This window comes from Bos taurus, chromosome 15 (assembly GCF_002263795.3).
Source record: "Bos taurus isolate L1 Dominette 01449 registration number 42190680 breed Hereford chromosome 15, ARS-UCD2.0, whole genome shotgun sequence".
Classification (NCBI taxonomy): domain Eukaryota; kingdom Metazoa; phylum Chordata; class Mammalia; order Artiodactyla; family Bovidae; genus Bos; species Bos taurus.
The window spans coordinates 73,473,177-73,494,229 of NC_037342.1; the positions used below are offsets into that span (position 1 = coordinate 73,473,177).

General features: G+C 36.9%; 1 protein-coding gene across 6 annotated transcripts in view; it reads left to right on the forward strand.

The window, feature by feature from the left end:
- TTC17 (tetratricopeptide repeat domain 17) overlaps positions 1 to 21,053 on the forward strand; it is a 126,959-nt gene that overhangs the window by 12,039 nt on the left and 93,867 nt on the right. For all 6 annotated transcript variants that reach the window (XM_015474885.3, XM_005216450.5, XM_015474886.3 and 3 more), the window contains exons 2-5: positions 12,305 to 12,394; positions 19,264 to 19,433; positions 20,077 to 20,188; positions 20,418 to 20,549. In XM_015474885.3, coding sequence (XP_015330371.1) covers positions 12,305 to 12,394; positions 19,264 to 19,433; positions 20,077 to 20,188; positions 20,418 to 20,549 — 504 coding nt within the window. The remainder of the gene's footprint in view (positions 1 to 12,304; positions 12,395 to 19,263; positions 19,434 to 20,076; positions 20,189 to 20,417; positions 20,550 to 21,053) is intronic.

Consider the following 21,053-nt stretch of genomic DNA (forward strand, 5'->3'; position numbering starts at 1 on the left):
ATGAAAGTGGTCAAGTGGAGTCAGGAAAGTTTTTATTGGAGCAAGTATTTGCTGAGTGCTTTTTGTGTGTCCATTACTGCTCTTAGCATACTTAGGTCACTCATTCAATACATGCTTGGATGCTTTTTGTGTTACGAAATTGAAATACAGCTGTGAGGGAGATAAAGTCCCTGCCTTAATAGAGTTTGCATTTTATATAGTCATACATGGAAGTGACTCTTAATTTAGGATATCACCAGGTAACTTTCATTGTAATAAAAACCATTTAATGTCTGTAATTCACTGAACCCTTTACCAAATGTTTTCATGTTCATTATCTCATTTTATCATCATCCAGACTCAGGAAAATGTGGTACTGATCTTTTATTAAAATAATTTAGACAGAATGTGGTTAAATTATTTGCCTGGGGCCATGCAAGTAGGAAGTGTCCGTGTGAACTCAAGCTCAGATGAGATTCTAAACCCTCTTTTCTACAGCGCTAAACATTGCTACTAACATAAAGAAAAATATTTCTGTAGTTTTATTTGTAAAACAAATATTCATCAAAATTAAAAATTTTCTTTAAAATTTTTTTATTTTAAAATTGAACTAAAGACTATAAATGGAGAAGGCAATGGCAACCCACTCCAGTACTCTTGCCTGGAAAATCGCATGGACAGAGGAGCCTGGTAGGCTACAGTCCATGGGGTCGCTAAGAGTCGGATACGACTGAGCGACTTCACTTTCACTTTTCACTTTCATGCGCTGGAGAAGGAAATGGCAACCCAGTGTTGCCACTGGAGTGGCAACCCACTCCAGTGTTCTTGCCTAGAGAATCCCAGGGACGGGGGAGCCTGGTGGGCTGCTGTCTATGGGGTCGCACAGGGTTGGACACGACTGAAGCAACTTAGCAGCAGCAGCAAAGACTATAAAATATATGATAATTGAAAGTTTTTTGCACTAGTTTGTTATAAAATGAAAAGTTAAAATTTCGTAACTACCCACAATCTCTCTTCTGGAAACAAATTATTTGTGTATTCTTCCCTAAAGTTTCTGTGCATTTGCAAACACACAGTGTTTTTTTTTAATATGAGACTAGGAACATTTGGTCTCACTGTTAGCTTTTATTCACTTCATAAGCCTTAGACATCTGTCCATATCAGAAGTAGAAGGCTGCCCTTTTCTCCCTTAAGCATGCATAGCATTGGGCTGTATGGATGTTCTGTAACTTGTTGAAGCAGTCCCTAAGGGTGGACATTTAGGTTGTTTCCATATTTTTACTACTACAGACATTCTTGCAGAGGGTGAACATGCAAATACATTCATCTTTGCATGATGCCATGCATATATTGAGTGTGTCTGTAAGATAAACTCTATGGAGTGGAATTTCCTGGTTCTAAAAATGCATATATTTACTTTTCTTAGATTTGCTAAATTGTTTTCCTAGCAGACTGTGTCAACAGTGTTGGGATGTGCAAAAAAAATTTCATAATCCAGTTCTAGTGAAAGACCTCTAATCTACCCACTACCTTTAGCTAAACAGTGTTGTGACCATCAGTGGAAATAAGAACAGAAAGGGACCTTCAGTTAAATTTTTTTATCTTCATAGACAAAATTAAACCTTTGTCATTAATGTTTATTTCACAGTTTTTGTTGTTCAGTCATTAAGTCATGTCAGACTCTTTGTGACCCCATAGACTGCAGCACGCCAGGCTGTCCTGTCCTTCACTGTCTCCCGGAGCTTGCTCAAATGCATGTCGGTTGAGTCAGTGATGCTGTCTAAACCATCTTGTCCTGTGTTGCCACCTTCTCCTCCTGTGCTCAGTCTTTCCCAGCTTGTCTTAGCTTGGGCTGCCATAACAAAATGCCATAAACTGGTGACTTAAGCAACGAAGGTTTATTTTTTCACAGTTCTGAAGGCTGAAATCCAAGATCAGAGTGCCAGCATGGTTGGGTTCTAGTGAGAGCTCTCTTTCTGGCTTGCAGACAGTTACATCTTCCTCCTCCCTCTCATGGCAGAGGAAAAGAGAAAATGAGCTCTCTGGTATGGCCTTAAGCTCACAGGAGCACCAATCCCATCACGAGGGCCCCGGTCTCGTGTTGTCGTTTAGTCGCTCCATCGTGTTTGACTCTTTTGCAACCCCGTGGACTGTAGGCTGCCAAGCTCCTTTGTCCGTGGGATTTCCCAGAAAAGAATACTGCAGTGGGTTGCCATTTCCTTCTCCAGGGGATTTTCCCAACCCGGCGATTGAACCAGAATCTCCTGCATTGACAGGTGAATCCTTTACCGCTGAACCATCAGGGAAGGCCCCCAACCTCATGACCCCCCCATCTAAATCCAATTACCTCCCAAAGGTCCAGTCTCCGGTTACCATTTTATTGGGAGTTAGGGCTCCTACATATGAATTTATAAGGGGGGACACAGTTCAGTCCATAGTATCCCTCTGGCGCACAGGTTCGTGCACCAGAGTGCCTGGCATTGTGTCTGGTACTTAGTGGGTTCTTGTGTTAGTTTTCTATTGCTGTCATTAAAAATTACCACAAATTGAGTGGCTTAAAACAGCACAGATTTATTATCTCACAGTCCTGTAGGTGTTTCACTGAGCTAAAATCACAGGGACAGCAGCACTGCCTGTCTTTGTGGAGGTTCTAGGGGAAGGTTCATTTCCTTGCTTTTTCCAGTTTCCAGAAACCACCTGTAGTCCTCAGCTTCCAATCCCATTTTATTGCGTCTTCAAAGCCAGCAACTTTGCATCTCTCTCTATAACCTTCCTCTTCCACTTTTAAGGACCCTGTAATTACATTGGGCCCACCTGTTGCATAATCCAGCTGACACTCTCTAGCTTGCTTAATTAAAGTAATCTGACTAACAGCCTCAACTCAATCAGCGGCCTTAATTCCCTTTGCCTTGTATCCTAACATATTCACATGTTTGGGGATTAGCACATGGACATCTTTGTTGAGCCATTGTTCTGTGTTTGGTATTTTCTGCCTGAAAGAAAAACCACTTCTGAGTTACATATACATCCACTCGAACTGCACAGCTACATTGTTTGTGTATGTGTTTACAGGAATAGCACAAGTACACAAATAAGGAATGGTCATGATTCTGGTGCCCTGATTCAGTGTTCCATTTTCTTTTCTTGTGAGTGGTAAGCTATCTACTTTATTCATTGTGTTGTCTGTATATTTTTCAGTGAAGTAAATCAGAAAATGTAGACTGATGACTCTTATAAGAAGTTGTTCATTAGTTGCTCATGTCAAAAATGGTTACTTGCTAATCAGTTGAGAAAATGGTGATCGACATGAATGCTCTAATGATATGTTCAGATCTAGAGTATAGCTGTATATTTAATACTTCAAATACCTAGATTATTTTATGTGAGTTTAAGAATTTACAACTATGTCTTCCAAGAACTGAAAATGATAAAGTAAAATCTAATTGAGGGTAACTTTAAAAAATAGGAATATAAGGCCATAAAAATTCATGTAATGGTCAGGATTCAACATTTCTATTTATTTAAAGTTGAATTTTAGTTTGGTAACTTGGTGTTCTATAAAACTGAGGGTGGTTTTTAGTTTTTTATTAAAGTACTCTACAGTTACCCTGAGAGCAGGAAAAAGTCATCTTTAGTAAAAATTTATTTTCAAACCTAGACAGTTCATAACAGTAGCATTTTATTGATCTGATACAGTTACATTTTTCTAGTAAAAGGTCTAGAAAATGTTACATGTTTTGGCAATTAGTACAGCCAGGAAGTTGTGTAAGTCTCTAAGAGTCAAGGCTAAACTGGTATTTTGTGAACTTGAGCATCTATAGCCCTGAAAGGCCACGATAGTTGGACTTGAATTCTGAAGAGAGAGTTGCATGCTAAGTCCAGCAGCAGGCTTCTCTGCCTCTCTCATCCCACCCCTCCAGAGCCCTTCCTGCTGGCAACTGCATGAGCCTGACAGGGCCACAGAGCTCAGGGCCCTTAGGCGTCATTGTGAACTAGATTTGAGATAAGAATGAAAATCTGAGGGGAGAAAGGAATAAAAATACAATAGATACTGTCTTTTTGACTATTTGGCCCCATGTCTATGAGAGGAATTTTTTCCTCTGTGTATATATAAGGAAAAGCTAAAGATTGTTTCTCAAATCTGAGCTTATACTTGTCATTACAGTTGTTTTTTTTAATACAAGAAGACATGTTGCATAGCACTATATAAAGTTTCATTTAAAGTTTCATTTCCCATGGAGGGAGGAGCCTGGTAGGCTACAGTCCATGGGGTTGCAAAGAGTCCGACACGACTGAGCGACTTCACTTTTACTTTCACTTTAATAAGATGACCTGTTCATAGCTCTTTAAAGAAAAGAAATACTTTATAAATTTAAGTATACGTGTTCACTGTAGAAAAGGTCAGAAAACACAAACCAGAAGAGAATAATCATCCAGCTAGAAACCACCATCCATAAAATGTGATGTATAAACTGTAAAATGGATTTTTTTTAATTTTTTTATTTTATTTTTAAACTTTACAATATTGTATTAGTTTTGCCAAATATCGAAATGAATCCGCCACAGGTATACATGTTTTCCCCATCCTGAACCCTCCTCCCTCCTCCCTCCCCATACCATTCCTCTGGGTCGTCCCAGTGCACCAGCCCCAAGCATCCAGTATCATGCATCGAACCTGGACTGGGAATTAGAAGATAGAATGGTAGAAATAAATGAATCAGAGAGGATAAAAGAAAAATGAATTAAAAGAAATGAGGACAATCTCAGAGACCTCCAGGACAATATTAAACGCTACAACATTCGAATCATAGGGGTCCCAGAAGAAGAAGACAAAAAGAAAGACCATGAGAAAATACTTGAGATAATAGTTGAAAACTTCCTAAAATGGGGAAGGAAATAATCACCCAAGTACAAGAAACCCAGAGAGTCCCAAACAGGATAAACCCAAGGCGAAACACCCCAAGACACATATTAATCAAATTAACAAAGATCAAACACAAAGAACAAATATTAAAAGCAGCAAGGGAAAAAACAAATAACACACAAGGGAATTCCCATAAGGAGAACAGCTGATCTTTCTACAGATGGATTTTTAAAAAGATTTTTTATAAGTGTTTAAAAGGCAAAAATACATATGGCTGGCAAAGAAATGAAAATATGTTCATGCTTTTCTTGTGTTTTTGAGTATATAGAAACTTGGTTACTATTGTTATAAATTTCAGCTGATTGAAATATTCTGGAGAAAAGCTTGTAAAAAATACAACTTTTAGAAGCCAATCCCTTTAACCTAACAATCCCCATTCTGGGAAGGAAACAATTTAGTAGCTATTCGAAAAATTTAGGGGCTTCCCTGGTAGCTCAGTTGGTAAAGAAAGAAGACCCCGGTTTTGATTCCTGGGTCCGGAAGATCTGCTGGAGAAGGGATAGGCTACCCACTTCACTATTCTTGGGCTTCCCTGGTGTTTCAGCTGGTAAAGAATCTGTTTGCAGTATGGGAGAACTGGGTTCAATCCCTTGGTTGGGAAGATCCCCTGGAGAAAGGAAAGGCTACCCACTCCAGTATTCTGGCCTGGAGAATTCCATGGACTGTATAGTCCATGGGTTTGCAGAGTTGGACACAACTGAGCGACTTTCACTTTCAAAAAATTTAGGTGTAAGGATACTCATCCCAGTATTGTTAAAAGGAGAGCGTAAATTTTAGTAGCAACCTGAGTAAATGACGTTAATATAATTGTTGTTGTTGACCAGATTGCAGTTGTTATTGATTAACATACATGTCATCTACTAAATATGATAATGTAAATCTGTATTTATTGGGAAAGAAGTCTGATGAAACTTAGAGAAGAACAGAGAGGGAAGGGATATAATAGAGTAGATACATTATCTAATTTTTTTAAACAGTATATGCATAGCTATATATGTATATAAATGCTGAGAAGTTACCCTGATAAATATATTTGACAGCAGGTATCTCTGAAGTTGAAAGTTCAAGTAATTCTAACTTTCTTCTTTAGATTGTCTATAATGTGTCTCTTTTTATAGTACCATATATATTTAGCTTGTAAATCAGAAAAAAGATTATTTTGTTACTAAGTTTTAAATTGGAACTTTCTTAGAATTAAGCAGCATGAAGACAGAGAGGGCTGACTTTGTGATACAGTGAGCAACTTAATAGATCAGAAATAGCCACTGCTCACTGGAGCCTTGGTGTCATTTGACGAATTGACAGTTGAAAAGAAGCTCTTAACTGTGTCTTTGGAAATAGTCCCTGCCTGAAGTCCATCCTAAAGGAGATCAGTCCTGGGTGTTCCTTGGAAGGACTGATGCTAACGCTGAAATTCCAGTACTTTGGCCACCTCATGTGAAGAGTTGACTCATTGGAAAAGACTCTGATGCTGGGAGGGATTGGGGGCAGGAGGAGAAGAGAACGACAGAGGATGAGATGGCTGGATGACATCACTGACTCGATGGACATGAGTTTGAGTGAACTCGGGGAGTTGGTGATGGACAGGGAGGCCTGTGATTCATGGGGTTCCAAAGAGTCGGACACAACTGAGCAACTGAACTGAACTGAAAGAAAGTACACGCTTGTATGAGCAAAATGAAAGAATGACAGCTTCATTCATTTGAATATCAGATTACTTCAGTGGTTTAGGCTGGTTAAAAGTGATACTTTAATAATAGTGTTCAATCTTTTATAGAGGTAGGCTTTGGAAAATGTCAGGAATTTTTAGAAGTCATTAGGTTGGGCTCCCTCAGTTTATAGAGAAGGAAACGGGAGCCCTGACAGAAAAGGTGATTTGCTTTAACCGTCACAGAGCTGGTCATGGTCAGGTCAAAGACTTATTTTTTCCTGATTCCTGATGGCTTAGCCACTTCACCTTCTTTCCAGATAGTCATCAGTGAGCCATGATGCCTTAGGAGATAGAGAATCTAACAAATGTGGTATCAGACACTTTTCATCAGTCAACAATGTATCATGTACCTAAGTAAGTAGGTGTTAGTTGTTCGATCGCGTCTTTGTGACCCCATGAACTGTAGCCCGCCAGGCTTCTCTGTCCATGGAATTCTCCAGGCAAGAATACTGGAGTGGGTTGCTGTCCCCTTCTCCAGGGAATCTTCCTGACCCAGGGATCAAACCCAGGACTCCTGCATTGCAGGCAGATTCTTTACCATATGAACCACCAGGGAAGCCCATTATGTACCTAACATGTACACGAAAGCATATAAATACTGAGGGTAGAAAGAGGAATTTTTAAAAAAAATTTTTTTTTAGGAAGACACCCATACAATAAAGAATGTAATGTTAGTTAGTACAGAATGTAAATGTTAGTACAGAAGTATATATAAAGTATTATGGGAGCTCAAGAGAAGGATGGTTTCACACACACAAAAAGAAAGAAGTGTCATTGGAGCCAAGTCAGTTGGCCTTCATCAAAAACATAAGAAAAGAAATGCATTCCAAGTAGGGGAATTACCGTGTGCAAAGGCACAGAGGCTCCTAGAAGAGCCAGGAGGATTAGAAGTTACCCTGGATAGAGGTCCTCAAGAAAGTAGGCAGAGATCTAGCAGTAACAGCAAGACTTGCAGTTTTGAAATTTTTCATTGGAATGTTGAGACAAGTTCTAAGAGTACAGATTCAGTTTGATCCAGGGCTCAAACAGTATCACCAGAACAGGGTTTTTTTCTGTCTTCATTGGTCTACTTTTTTAATCCCTTTCTCAGGCCCCCCGTGGGTACAAGAGGACTAGTCCCCAGTAGCTCAAATAAAAGTTCTGGACTAGGGACTCCTTAGTATAAGACAACTGTTTGGTTAATGTCCCTTCTCAGAAAAAATCACCAAGTTACCAATGGGAAGGAATCCACTGATCAGGCTCCCCACGTGGGAAGGGATGTTTCCAGCCAAGCAGGACAGGCACTTTTGCCATGAGGAGGAGATTGCAGGTGGCTGGATAGGAAAAACTGTAAATGCTCCCTGAGTGGGACACTGAAGGTAGAAGTGAAGTCTTGGGGGGTCTTCTTAAAGATTTTTCTTTATGTTTTCCATCATACTGTCTCAATATTTAAATAATATAAAATCCAGAATAAAAGATTTAAATATTCCATCCCATATTTAACCTAAGGACAATTCTTTTTTAATGAATATGGCATAATATTTCATTAATCAGTTTCAAACTGCTGGCAGGAAAAGTTAATACTGTAAATACTGCCGTTAAAACTGCTTTCGTGTACCCATTTGAATACCATTTTTAAAAAATAAAAGGTAAAAGTATTCATTATATGTGAAGAATAAGTTGCTGTGAGGGGTGGAACTTATGTTACAGTAGAAGTGTTCAATTTCCTGTCATAAAGGACCAGTGGAAAGTGATTGAATTTGGTTTTGTTTTTGCTGTGCTTTGCAGCTGCAGCATTTTGGTTTGCCAACCAGGGATCAAACCCAGGGCCCCTGCAGTAAGAATGCTGAGTCCTAACCCCTGGACTTCCAGGGAATTCCTCAAAAGTGATTGGTTTTGTAGAATTCAGAAGTGTTTATATCCTTAGATTGGTTATTTTAAGTTTACAGTGTTCACCTTTTATTTTACTTGGCGGTGAAGTCATTACCTTTATATAGTGAAATTACCATGTGATTTTACAGAATTCACAGAGACAGGACTCCAAATTAGAGATACAGAAATTAACAATATCTTGAAGATGTCAGCAAATGAAATATATGGAAATGAACCTGACAATGAATAAGATATTTACTGCTGTTCTATATAATTGGATACATGTAGCTATAAAATATATAAAAAGGAAAATAAAATTGGACTGTTATATATGGGTTGAGATTTTCTTTATTAAAATAAATTGCTTTGGTAACAGTGAAACTGTGTTTACCTGGAAGTCTTAAGAGGATGAATTATTTCGAACAGAATTCCATTTAGCTAATTTCCAAACACATGGTCGGTTTTTCCCTGCAGTTTAAATTTTGCCCTAAAATGTATTTCATACTTTCTCACCTTCTTATTTACAACAAACTGAAAATAATTTCAGTTTTTCTTTTTAATTCCGGTCATTATAAGCATCATTTATTATGCTGTGGAAGTTGTAGGATTGTTTGTCCTTTTGTGAAAAAACCATAAAGTGCTCTGAGGTCTTGTGGACGCATTATGTCATGTTTAATCTATCCGTACCTCTCTGTAATTTGTCACTCTTCTTGCTCTTGGGCTTATAGCAGCCACTTCTAAATGCTAAAGGTTTTGAAGGGGTATTACCACTCCTTCTTAAATTGTATATAAAATCAGAGTGCACAGGCTCCGCATGTTGGCTCATAGTGGGCCTGGTTGATAAAGGCTTAATATAACTTTTGGTAGTTGAATGGATGTTGTAGCATTTACAAAGTGTAATCTTTCTTAATCTTCTAAGGAGGAGAGATATTCAAAAGGAGAAAAATTCAAGCTGATTGGCATTTGCCAAAGATAGTTAGAATAAAGTCTTAAAATGTAAGGCTGGTGCACTGGGACGACCCAGAGGGAGGGTATGGGGAGGGAGGAGGGTTCAGGATGGGGAACACATGTATACCTGTGGCGGATTCATTTCGATATTTGGCAAAACTAATACAATATTGTAAAGTTTAAAAATAAAATTAAAAAAAAAATGTAAGAACTTGAAGGTACCTCAGTAAGAATATGCGTCAGGCTATAAATCTTCTGTAATCAACCCTAATCTGGCAGAGCTCCATGCCATTTGCTGCAACGTCAAAAAGAGAAGCACAGCTGTCAAGCTGTCAGTGGACTCCCTTCTGCTAATAATTTTATCTTTGTACGTTCTCTAGCTACTATATCTTTATTGCACTCAGTGCTTCAAGGAAATGAAAAGTACTTCCTCAGAGTTGAATGTTGGCCAAACCCATGCTATTCAAATAAGATAAAGCCCTGGTTCTCGTGTCTTTTTAATCTAAAGCTAAAATTATACTTTATTCATTTGTCTTATTCTTTCATTCTGCTTGTAGTTCTCCACATTATCAGATAAATGGACTGGTTGGATATTTTGGAATGGGAATGTCACACTCCCACATTCCTTCTCCTTCCCCCCGATTTTTTTTTTCCCTAAAAACCTCATTTAAATATACTTATAGAGAGGTATGTTAAATCAGTACCTTTCGAGGTCTGGATAGTTCCAAAGTAAAGACTTTCTTTGACCTCCTATTAAAGCTCTTTTGAATTCTGACCACTGGCTATAGCTTTTACATTTTCTCCTGTAAAAATTTTGGTGTGCTGTAATATATTACAAATAATATATTGTTGTATAAAAGATTGATGGACTTTGGAGTTAGATCAGGTCATGTTCAGTATAGTCACTTTCCCTGCCCTTTTGGCATTTGACTGTTGAGTATGTAAGAGAAGCAAAAATTTCCACCCCTCATTGAGAAACACCTAGCGTTTTGCTTGTAGGCCTTTGCTAGGTTTCATTGTTTGATAGAGATTAACAGCTCAAGTGGTCAAGTATAGGCCTTGCTCTTATATTTTTAGTGCCTTTTAAATTCAGAGTACAGTTTTAATGTAAGTTCCAATATAGTAGCAAAGCCAGGGGAAGCAGTGAAGGGATTTAGTTATAAAAGAGACACCCTGGGAGATGATCATTATCCATCACTACATAATGCTGATTATGTAGTTCAGATAATTGCTATGAAAATATGAGTGGAAGTTACTCCAGACTAGCATCTCTTTTTCTTCTGGCATCTCTGAGACGGTAGAATGAAGAAAGGCGGATGAGTTTTATATGCGGTCACCTGGCATCACCCAGTACTACTGTGCCTGTTGTTAAAGCAACCATTGGACTTATTCCATGTTATTTGTATTCCCTCTTATTATTTGTTTGTTGGCCATGCTTCACGGCTTGTAGGATCTTAATTCCCCAGTCAGGGATTGAACATGTGCCCCCGGCAGTGAAAGCACTGATTCCTAACCACTGGACCACCAGAGAATTCTCATTCCCTCTCTTTGATTTTTTTTTTAAAATAGGCTTGCATTTACCAAAGTCTAAGCAAGGCTATCTTTTGCTCTTAAAAAACTAGCTCTAAAATTAATTAATTGAGCTTCTGTCAAGTTCTTAGAGATTACACAAATGTAGTTTCTTCTCAAAGTAGAACTTCTGGAGAGCTAGTACATAATTTGACAGTCTAACCCTAAGGGATACCAGGAACTTCATTCATGTCTTTGGTTCCAAGGCCACTGCCTTAGATTTTCCTGAAATTCAAAAAGCCCCATGTGTGTATATGTGTTGTTTTTTCCTTGTTATAAACATATATAGACAATTGAAAAATATACAAGTGTAAAAAGTAAAAGATATAAATGTACCTCTCTTTTTTTAATCCCACTTCCCAAAAATAAACCAGCTTAGTTTTTAGCATATCAGACATGTATACATCTAAATCTATAAAAATGTAATTTCTTTAAAAAAATATACCATGCTTATCCTTTATCACTGTTTTAGTTAATTACGCATTGTGAATGTCTTTCCGTGATAATAGATCTAATTTTTCTGTCTCCCATTCCATTGGACAATTGATGTCCCTGTTCCCTCACTGATGGACTTAGGTTTGTTTTTGTTGTTCGGTTAGTTTTTTTGTTTGTTTGTTTTCAGTTAAAGGCAATATAGTGAACATTTTTGTGTGTATCTTTGCCCACTTGTTTAAAGAATGCCTATAGTTCCCTAGAGTTTATATTCCTAAATCAATGGTATGTAATTCTAAAGTTTTGATACATGTTGTCAAATGAGCCTCCAAATAATAAGTTTATAAGCCTGCTGCCAGCATATAAGGATTCATTTTTCCTACATCTTCAACAACATAGTTGCTTGTTTATGATTCAGAAACTTGAATTGTAAACTCTAAGTCCTGAGGTTATTTTATATAATCTCTGATTTATGGTTTCACAAATAGCCTGTAAAAATAGATGCTTTTCGTATTTTTCCTTTTATTGCTGCCATACTTGTTTAGATATAGAATGTGTTATCAAGACAAGGCAATCTTTTTTTTGTTAGTATAGGTGTAACATATATTTTAAGGAATTTATCATTTATTTCTTGAATATTTCTTATATTACTAGTCCAGTCAGGATATTCATTTCAAAACCTTGCTCTTTTGAGTTGGAGTTCAAGGGACAGCTACTGAACCTCTCATTCTCTTTGCTGAAATTTACACATAATCACTTTTGAAATACCCCTTAAATTTACTGAGCACCTCACACTGACTAATGGTGATTGAACAGTAAGGCATATTAAACTTTATTAATCCAAACAAATTTTAATGAAATCTGAGCTTTATCTGTTTGCTTGCTTGCAGGTGGATTCACCTATGAACTTGAAGCATCCCCATGACTTAGTCATATTAATGAGACAAGAAACAACAGTTAACTACCTCAAAGAACTGGAGGTGAGGCAACTGGACAAGCAACACACACCTGGTACTTGGTACATTTCACAGGAGCTACTGTGGTCAAAGAAGAATTAAAACATATTATTTCTTAATTCTTCTGCTTTTAAAGGAATATTCTATTTTTAGATCATGTTTCTATTTTTTTAATCAGAATGCCATTTGAGCACTAGTAAGAGAAATAGACTACTGGAACCTTGGTTTTATGCCTCATTCTTGACTCACATATCCTTGAACAGTATTTCCATGTATAAATATTTCCATCAAATATGAAGAGGAATTATCTCAAGATAATCTTGGAAGGAGAGTTTGGGTAAAATATCAAAAGGAAGAATGATTTGAATGCCTCATAAAAATATAATTATGTTAGTTCTCAGGTAGTAAAAACTAGGATCTTAGTAGTTTGTGTTCTTATGATTGAGGTGAAAACCATTCATCACTTTGCATCTTGAAAAGTCTTCCTTCATTTTTATTTTATATTGAAGTATAGTTGATTAACGATATTGTGTTAGTTTCAAGTGTACAGCAAAGTGATCCAGTTATACACATACATGTATTTATTCTTTTTCAGATTCTTTTCCACACTTTGAAACGCTGATATTTATTAGCACTAATAATATCTGACCTTTTGGTTTCTATCATTGATTTTCATAAACTGATTTTTCTTAGTAGCAAATAGTGTTATTTGAAAAAGTTTTTTTTCTTTCATATAACCCCCTCTTAAAAGTTATAGTGTAAATTGAATTCAAATTTTAATGAAACTTTTAAGTTGCAGAAAAAGTAACCCAATTTGCAAAATGAGATTTAGAAAATTATTGGGAATGATAAGAGTAGAATCAGAGTCTTAGAAAGCTAGAAGGAATCATAAAGATCATCCTCATTTCAGTGGTAAGGAAATAATTGCACCTAAAGACTGAATTGCCTGATTTCATGAAACAAGTTATGGCAGAACCAGAGGCAGATGCCTTATCTCCTGGCTGTTTACAGAGATGAAACCAGGTAGCCATTCATCTTCTAGTTACATAAAAGTTCCCGACTTCACTTATATAAATTTAAATTAGTACATCTATTAACAGTAATAGTTATATGTTTTTAAAACTTCTATAAATTAAAGAAGAACTTTTGGCACATATTAATTGTGTAGGTAGTAAATTTTTAGGAATACTTATAAAACTTGAGCACCTCACCATTTGTAAAATAGTTCTCACCTTGTTCTTACCAGTTTTGTCACTTATAAATTTGGAAATGTTGATTTTTATGAATACTAAGACAGTAGACATAATTTATAGGGCTTCATGCCTGGAAGCTTAAAACACAGTGTTCAGAAAGATGCAGTGGTGCAGAAAATAGTTTTTAAGAGTCATAGACAACGTTATAATGTTTATGATTATCCATCTTTTTAAGTGGCAGTATTATTTAATATAAAGAGAAAGAGACTTCGAGTATGTGTAATGGGAAAATGCCATTTACCAAGTCACTGAAAATGCAAATGAAAAATATTGACTCCACCAATATTTGGTTAAAGTAATGTAATGAGTTTATACAGAGTACTTAGTTTCTGCTTCATATACACAATGACAGATGAAAGACAAAATAGAAATCAAAGTAAAACGTAGTCAAGTCTGAACACAACATGAACAACCTCCGTAGACTTGAAATGGAACAGAAAGCACCAAGTTGAGAATGTAGCTAAGACTATAAACCTGCTGGTCTCCAAGACCAGGAATAGGTTCTGCTGTCTGATGTTCATTGCATCTCTGTGGAGCAAAGGGCACAACAGTGTTCCATGCAAGATAAAGGAAGATAACCGGATTCACTACTGCTTAAAGACTGGGACGGAGCATGAAAAGAGTCTGGTGGGAAAAATTTTAAAAAGGCAGGAAGACAAAACAAAACCTAATGACCAAAAAATGAACCAAACCATGTAGTGGTTCAATAATTGCATCTTCAGTTTCCTGAACACCATTTCAGGGCAGAGGATCACTTTGGGTTAGAAACTCTAAAATCGTATGATCTGGTTTTGGACTTTGGATCTAGATAGAACCAGAAGCAGCTACAAAACTGTTAGACCCAGGAAATGGTCATGGAGTGGTTGGAAAGAGACAGAGATGGAGATGGGGTTAAGGATGGTTCCAGGATTTTTGACCCAAGCAATTGATGTTGGATGGAGTTGGCTTTAGCTGAAATGAGAAGACTGAAGGAGGTATAGACTGGGGAAGAGGTTGGTATATTAAGAAGATACCTGTTAGGAATCAGTGGAGACATTGAGTGAGGAGTTGGTTCTTCTGGTGTAGACTCCTGGGTCAAGGCTTGAGCTAGAGATTTAAGTTCATTTATCCTTCTTAATCACTGACATAGGAATAAATCCATGAGACTAGATAATACAGTTTATCTACAAAGTAGTGACAACTAGGTGAACTTCTTAGATCCCAGAATCAATACCAGAAGACAATAGCATCAAAGTGTTAAGTACAGAATTTTATATTGTTTTAAATATAATATTTTATATTCTCTTAAACCATCATTCAGGAGTGAGGACAAGGCAGTTTTCTGACATACACAGTTTACTAACCACAGACCTTCACTATGCTGACCAATGCAGATAAATCGCAAAAGCATTAAGTTTAAAAAAAGAAAGTTGTAGAATATAGAGTATGATACCATTTATATAAATTTTTTTTAATGAGCCAAAGAATTTATTTGAAGAAATAAAATTCTTTACAAAATTATCATTCCACACATAAAAATAATCCCCCAAATCCCCATGAAGCAGATTTAGGTAGATAATCCAAATTTCAAATAATCCCAAATCTCCAGAAAGAAGAGATACCTTGTTATACCTTTTTCTCAGGGAAGGAAAGATAGATACACTGGAAAGCGAATCTGTATTCACAAAACTTCAATCTGAAGCCTCTGTCTAGTAAAGTCTCAGAGGCTTATTCAGAAAATTTATTACCAATTTTGTACCTATATCTTCTTTATAATTTTTGTGACTTTGTTTGTTTTTCTTTCTTTTTCTTCTTTTCTTTAACATTGTATTTTTGAAATTCCAAACTCTACTCTACATTTTTAACTTTTGCTTTTTCGTATTTGTTATCGATTTTGTACCTATATTTTCTTTATTATTTTTGTGACTTTGTTGTTTTTTTTTTTTCTCTTTCTTTTCCTTCTTCTTTTCTTTAACATTGTATTTTTGAAATTCCAAACTACTCTAGATTTTTAATTTTTGCTTTTAGGTATTTGTTAACCAATTTTGTACCTTTAAGAACCCAATCTTCAGTACCCATTTTTAACTAGGGAGTGAGATTACTGGCTTGACTGCTCTCACCCCCTTTGGACTCTCCTTTTTCTCCACCAGGTCGCCTGTGTCTCCTCCCTAACCCCTCTCTACTCGACCCAACTCTGTGAATTTCTGTGTGTTCCAGGCGGTGGAGAACACTTAGGGAACTGATTACTGGCTGGATCTGTCTCTCTCCTTTTCATTCCCCCCTTTTATCCTCCTGGCCACCTCTGTCTCCTTCCTCCTTCTTCTCTTCTCTGTATAACTTCGTGAACATCTCTGAGTGGTCCAGTTGTGGAGTGCATATCAGGAAGGGATTACTGGTTAGCCTGCTCTCTCCTCTATTAATTCCACCTCATCTAATTCGGGTCACCTCTAACTCCCTCCTCCCTCTTCTCTTCTCCATGTAATGCTGTGAACCTCTCTGGGTGACCCTCACGGTGGAGAAACTTTTCATCTTTAACCTATATGTTTTATCAGTGGTGCTGTATAGAAGGAGAAGTTTTGAGACTACTATAAAAATAAGACCGATAACTGGAAGCAGGAGGCTTAAGTCCAAACCCTGACTCCAGGGAACATTAATTGACAGGAGCTCATCAAATGCCTCCATACCTACACTGAAACCAAGCACCACACAAGGGCCAACAAGTTCCAGGGCAAGACATACCAAGCAAATTCTCCAGCAACACAGGAACACAGCCCTGAGCTCCATTATACAGGCTGCCCAAAGTCACCCCAAAACCATAGACATCTCATAACTCATTACTGGACACTTCATTGCACTCCAGAGAGAAGAAATCCAGCTCCACCCACCAGAACACCGACACAAGCTTCCCTAACCAAGAAACCTTGACAAGCCACCTGTACAAACCCACACACAGTGAGGAAACGCCACAATAAAGAGAACTCCACAAACTGCCAGAACACAGAAAGAACATCCCAAACTCAGCAATTTAAACAAGATGAAGAGACAGAGGAATACCCAGCAGGTAAAGGAACAGGATAAATGCCCACCAAACCAAACAAAAGAGGAAGAGATAGGGAATCTACCTGATAAAGAATTCCGAATAATGATAGTGAAATTGATCCAAAATCTTGAAATCAAAATGGAATCACAGATAAATAGCCTGGAGACAAGGATTGAGAAGATGCAAGAAAGGTTTAACAAGGACCTAGAAGAAATAAAAAAGAGTCAATATATAATAAATAATGCAATAAATGAGATCAAAAATACTCTGGAGGCAACAAATAGTAGAATAACAGAGGCAGAAGATAGGATTAGTGAATTAGAAGATAGAATGGTAGAAATAAATCAGAGAGGAAAAAAGAAAAACAAATTAAAAGAAATGAGGACAATCTCAGAGACCTCCAGGACAATATTAAACGCTACAACATTCGAATCATAGGGGTCCCAGAAGACGAAGACAAAAAGAAAGACCATGAGAAAATACTTGAGGAGATAATAGTTGAAAACTTCCCTAAAATGGGGAAGGAAATAATCACCCAAGTCCAAGAAACCCAGAGAGTCCCAAACAGGATAAACCCAAGGCAAAACACCCCAAGACACACATTAATCAAATTAACAAAGATCAAACACAAAGAACAAATATTAAAAGCAGCAAGGGAAAAACAACAAATAACACACAAGGGAATTCCCATAAGGAGAACAGCTGATCTTTCAATAGGAACTCTCCAAGCCAGGAGGGAATGGCAAGACATACTTAAAGTGATGAAAGAAAATAACCTACAGCCCAGATTACTAAACCCAGCAAGGATCTCATTCAAATATGAAGGAGAAATCAAAAGCTTTACAGACAAGCAAAAGCTGAGAGAATTCAGCACCACCAAACCAGCTCTCCAACAAATACTAAAGGATATTCTCTAGACAGGAAACACAAAAAGGGTGTATAAATTTGAACCCAAAACAATAAAGTAAATGGCAACGGGATCATACTTATCAATAATTACCTTAAACGTAAATGGGTTGAATGCCCCAACCAAAAGACAAAGACTGGCTGAATGGATACAAAAACAAGACCCCTACATATGTTGTCTACAAGAGACCCACCTCAAAACAGGGGACACGTACAGACTGAAAGTGAAGGGCTGGAAAAAGATTTTCCATGCAAATAGGGACCAAAAGAAATCAGGAGTAGCAATACTCATATCAGATAAAATAGACTTTAAAACAAAGGCTGTGAAAAGAGACAAAGAAGGTCACTACATAATGATCAAAGGATCAATTCAAGAAAAAGATATAACAATTATAAATATATATGCACCCAACATAGGAGCACCGCAATATGTAAGACAAATGTTAACAAGTATGAAAGGAGAAATTAACAATAACACAGTAATAGTGGGAGACTTTAATACCCCACTCACACCTATGGATAGATCAACTAAACAGAAAATTAACAAGGAAACACAAACTTTAAACGATACAATAGACCAGTTAGACCTAATTGATATCTAAAGGACATTTCATCCCAAAATATATAAAATTTTAAAACTTGCAAAGCAGTGCCATATGTTGATTTTGGAGATATATATGTAGTAATATTTAAGAGGATAAGGGCAGTATAGTAATATTTTATAAAAATATACATGAAAATGATGCATAAAACATTCAGGATAGTGATAACTTTTGTTTGCTTGCTTATGTATTTATAATATTTATTTTTTCCCTTGATCATGCCATGCGGCTTGTAGGATCTTAGTTCTCCAACCAGAGACTGAACTTGGGCTCTTGACAGTGAGAGTGCCAAGTCCTAACCATGGGATTCCCAGGGTAGGGGTAACTTTTGAGAGGGAGAGAGGGGTTTCAAAGACAGTAAGAGGGGCTTCAACTATTTTTTTCTTCTTTTAGAAAAATCTAGAGTATGGCACGGAGAAGGCGATGGCACTCTAGTACTCTTGCCTGGAAAATCCCATGGACGGAGGAGCCTGGTGGGCTGCAGTCCGTGGGGTCGCTAAGAGTCAGACACGACTGAGAGACTTCCCTTTCACTTTTCACTTTCATGCATTGGAGAAGGAAATGGCAACCCACTCCAGTGTTCTTGCCTGGGAATCCCAGGGACGGGGGAGCCTGGTGGGCTGCTGTCTATGGGGTTGCACGGAGTCGGACATGACTGAAGCGACTTAGCAGCAGCAGCAGCAGAGTATGGCAAAATGTTAAGATTGGGTAGTGGAAATATAGTATACATTTGGGAAAAAAATATGAGTGGCAGAAATTTCTCTCGAACCTAGTGACTCCAGCTAGTACTATCAGCGTGCTGGTTGTCTTGAAGGACTGAAATATGGCATGTTTGGACAATTCAAGGTAGTTTCAATTGCTGAGCATCCTGTGCCAAGAAAGTTGTTAAATATAACTTTATAGATAGCTAGAAATCATTTTCTAAGGCACTCATGTGCCAGTAGTATACATGCCATGTTCTGTTGGAGAAGCTCATTCATGTCATCTAAGGTAACCAAGGGCACATTTAGAATTCTCTGACTTGGTCAACACATTAAATTCTCCTTTCTCTTACATGGTAGGTAGGTTGAAATATTAGAAAAATCCAGCAAGTTCTTATTTTCTTCTCAACAGAAGCAATTAGTTGCTCAAAAAATTCACATAGAAGAGAATGAGGACAGAGATACAGGACTTGAACAGAGACATAATAAAGAGGATCCGGACTGCATCAAAGCCAAGGTGCCCTTAGGGGACCTAGATCTATATGATGGCACATACATAACTTTGGAGAGCAAAGATATCAGGTAAAAAAAATTCTCTTTCCAAAAATAAAAGTACTTCTTCCTGAACAGATGTTTCTCAATTCTAAATTATTTCTCTAATTTGAAAAAGCTTCAATAACTGATGACTATTCAAATTTGAAAGTTCAAAATATATACTATGTATAGAATTTTTACAAATCAATTAAAAATATTTATCATCACAGTAGAAAATTGAACAGTTTATGGTAAAAAGTACAAATGGCCCATAAACACATGGAAAAAAATATTTCTTGGTAATGATCAAGTAAGTACATGCTAAAACATATTTTTCATCAAATTGGAAAAAAATATTTAAAAATCAGTAACTGGTAAAATATGGGAAAAGTGTATACAAAAGTGTAAATTGGTTTAACATTTCTAGAAAGAGTTTAGCATGTCTTATTAGCTGTAAAGTCTACAGTCTTAACAGTCTGTGACTTACCTATTATTTTCTGTTTAACTCTTGATTTATCTCCTTTAAGTTGAACTCTCAAACTAGTTTATTCCAACAGCAACTATATGAAAAAGGTATGCATTTTGACTAATATTGATTGTAAAGATGCTTTGAGAATATGATTTAATTAGGGAAAAACTTGGCGTTTCTTCACTTTTCATTCATTCATTACTCCTTGCCTCTTGATTGTAGCCCTGAAGATTATATAGACACAGAATCTCCTGTCCCTCCAGACCCTGAGCAACCTGATTGTACTAAAATTCTAGAACTTCCATATAGTATACATGCTTTTCAGCACTTGCGAGTAAGTAGAGAAATTTGGGGGGCCTCGTTTTCATTTTTTCTTTGATCTCTGGCTTAGACATGCTCTTTCTTTTCTTTCTTTTCTCCTTCCAAACAGCTTTTTGTTTTAACAGACATCTCCTACTTTTAAAATTCCTTCAGAATAAAGACTCTTAAGATACTGAATTGTAATCTTTTATGACTTATAATCTCCTTTTTCTTTTCTTTTTTTTCAATTGTTTCTTCTTCAGGGTGTACAAGAGAGAGTTAATCTTTCTGCACCGCTACTACCTAAAGAAGATCCAATCTTCACGTATTTATCTAAACGATTAGGAAGGAGTATAGATGACATAGGCCACCTCATTCATGAAGGCCTGCAGAAGGTAAGTCATCAGTGACTAAAGAGCCCAGGGACTGTGAACAGAAGGTACTTTTCTCTCAGAAAATACCTCCCTAGCTTGTTTTTGTCTAGAGAGTGATTTTAAATCCTGATCACAGTCATATAAACTGTGCAGTTCAAAGTTAGGCAGAAGCATTGACAATCCAGTCCCCTTTACCAGGGTGAGATGCTACAAAGCTCTATTTGAACTAATTCTTGAAAAAAACAAATTATAAACTAATATAAGCAATAGGGCTTATAGGCTAGATTATATATTTTGAGTGTGAAAGAAAATGTAACATTAGCATCTTTGATATATAACTACACATAGTAAATACATAGATTATCACTGTTCTCTGAACAGGAAAAAAATCACCACAAACAATAAAATCTTCATGTACTTTCTTTTAAAGAAGCATCTACTTTAAAAAAATGGAATGCAGAATTATGTAACAGGACCCAAAAATTTAAATGTATCATTGAGGATAGCATGTGGGAATTTAGAAAT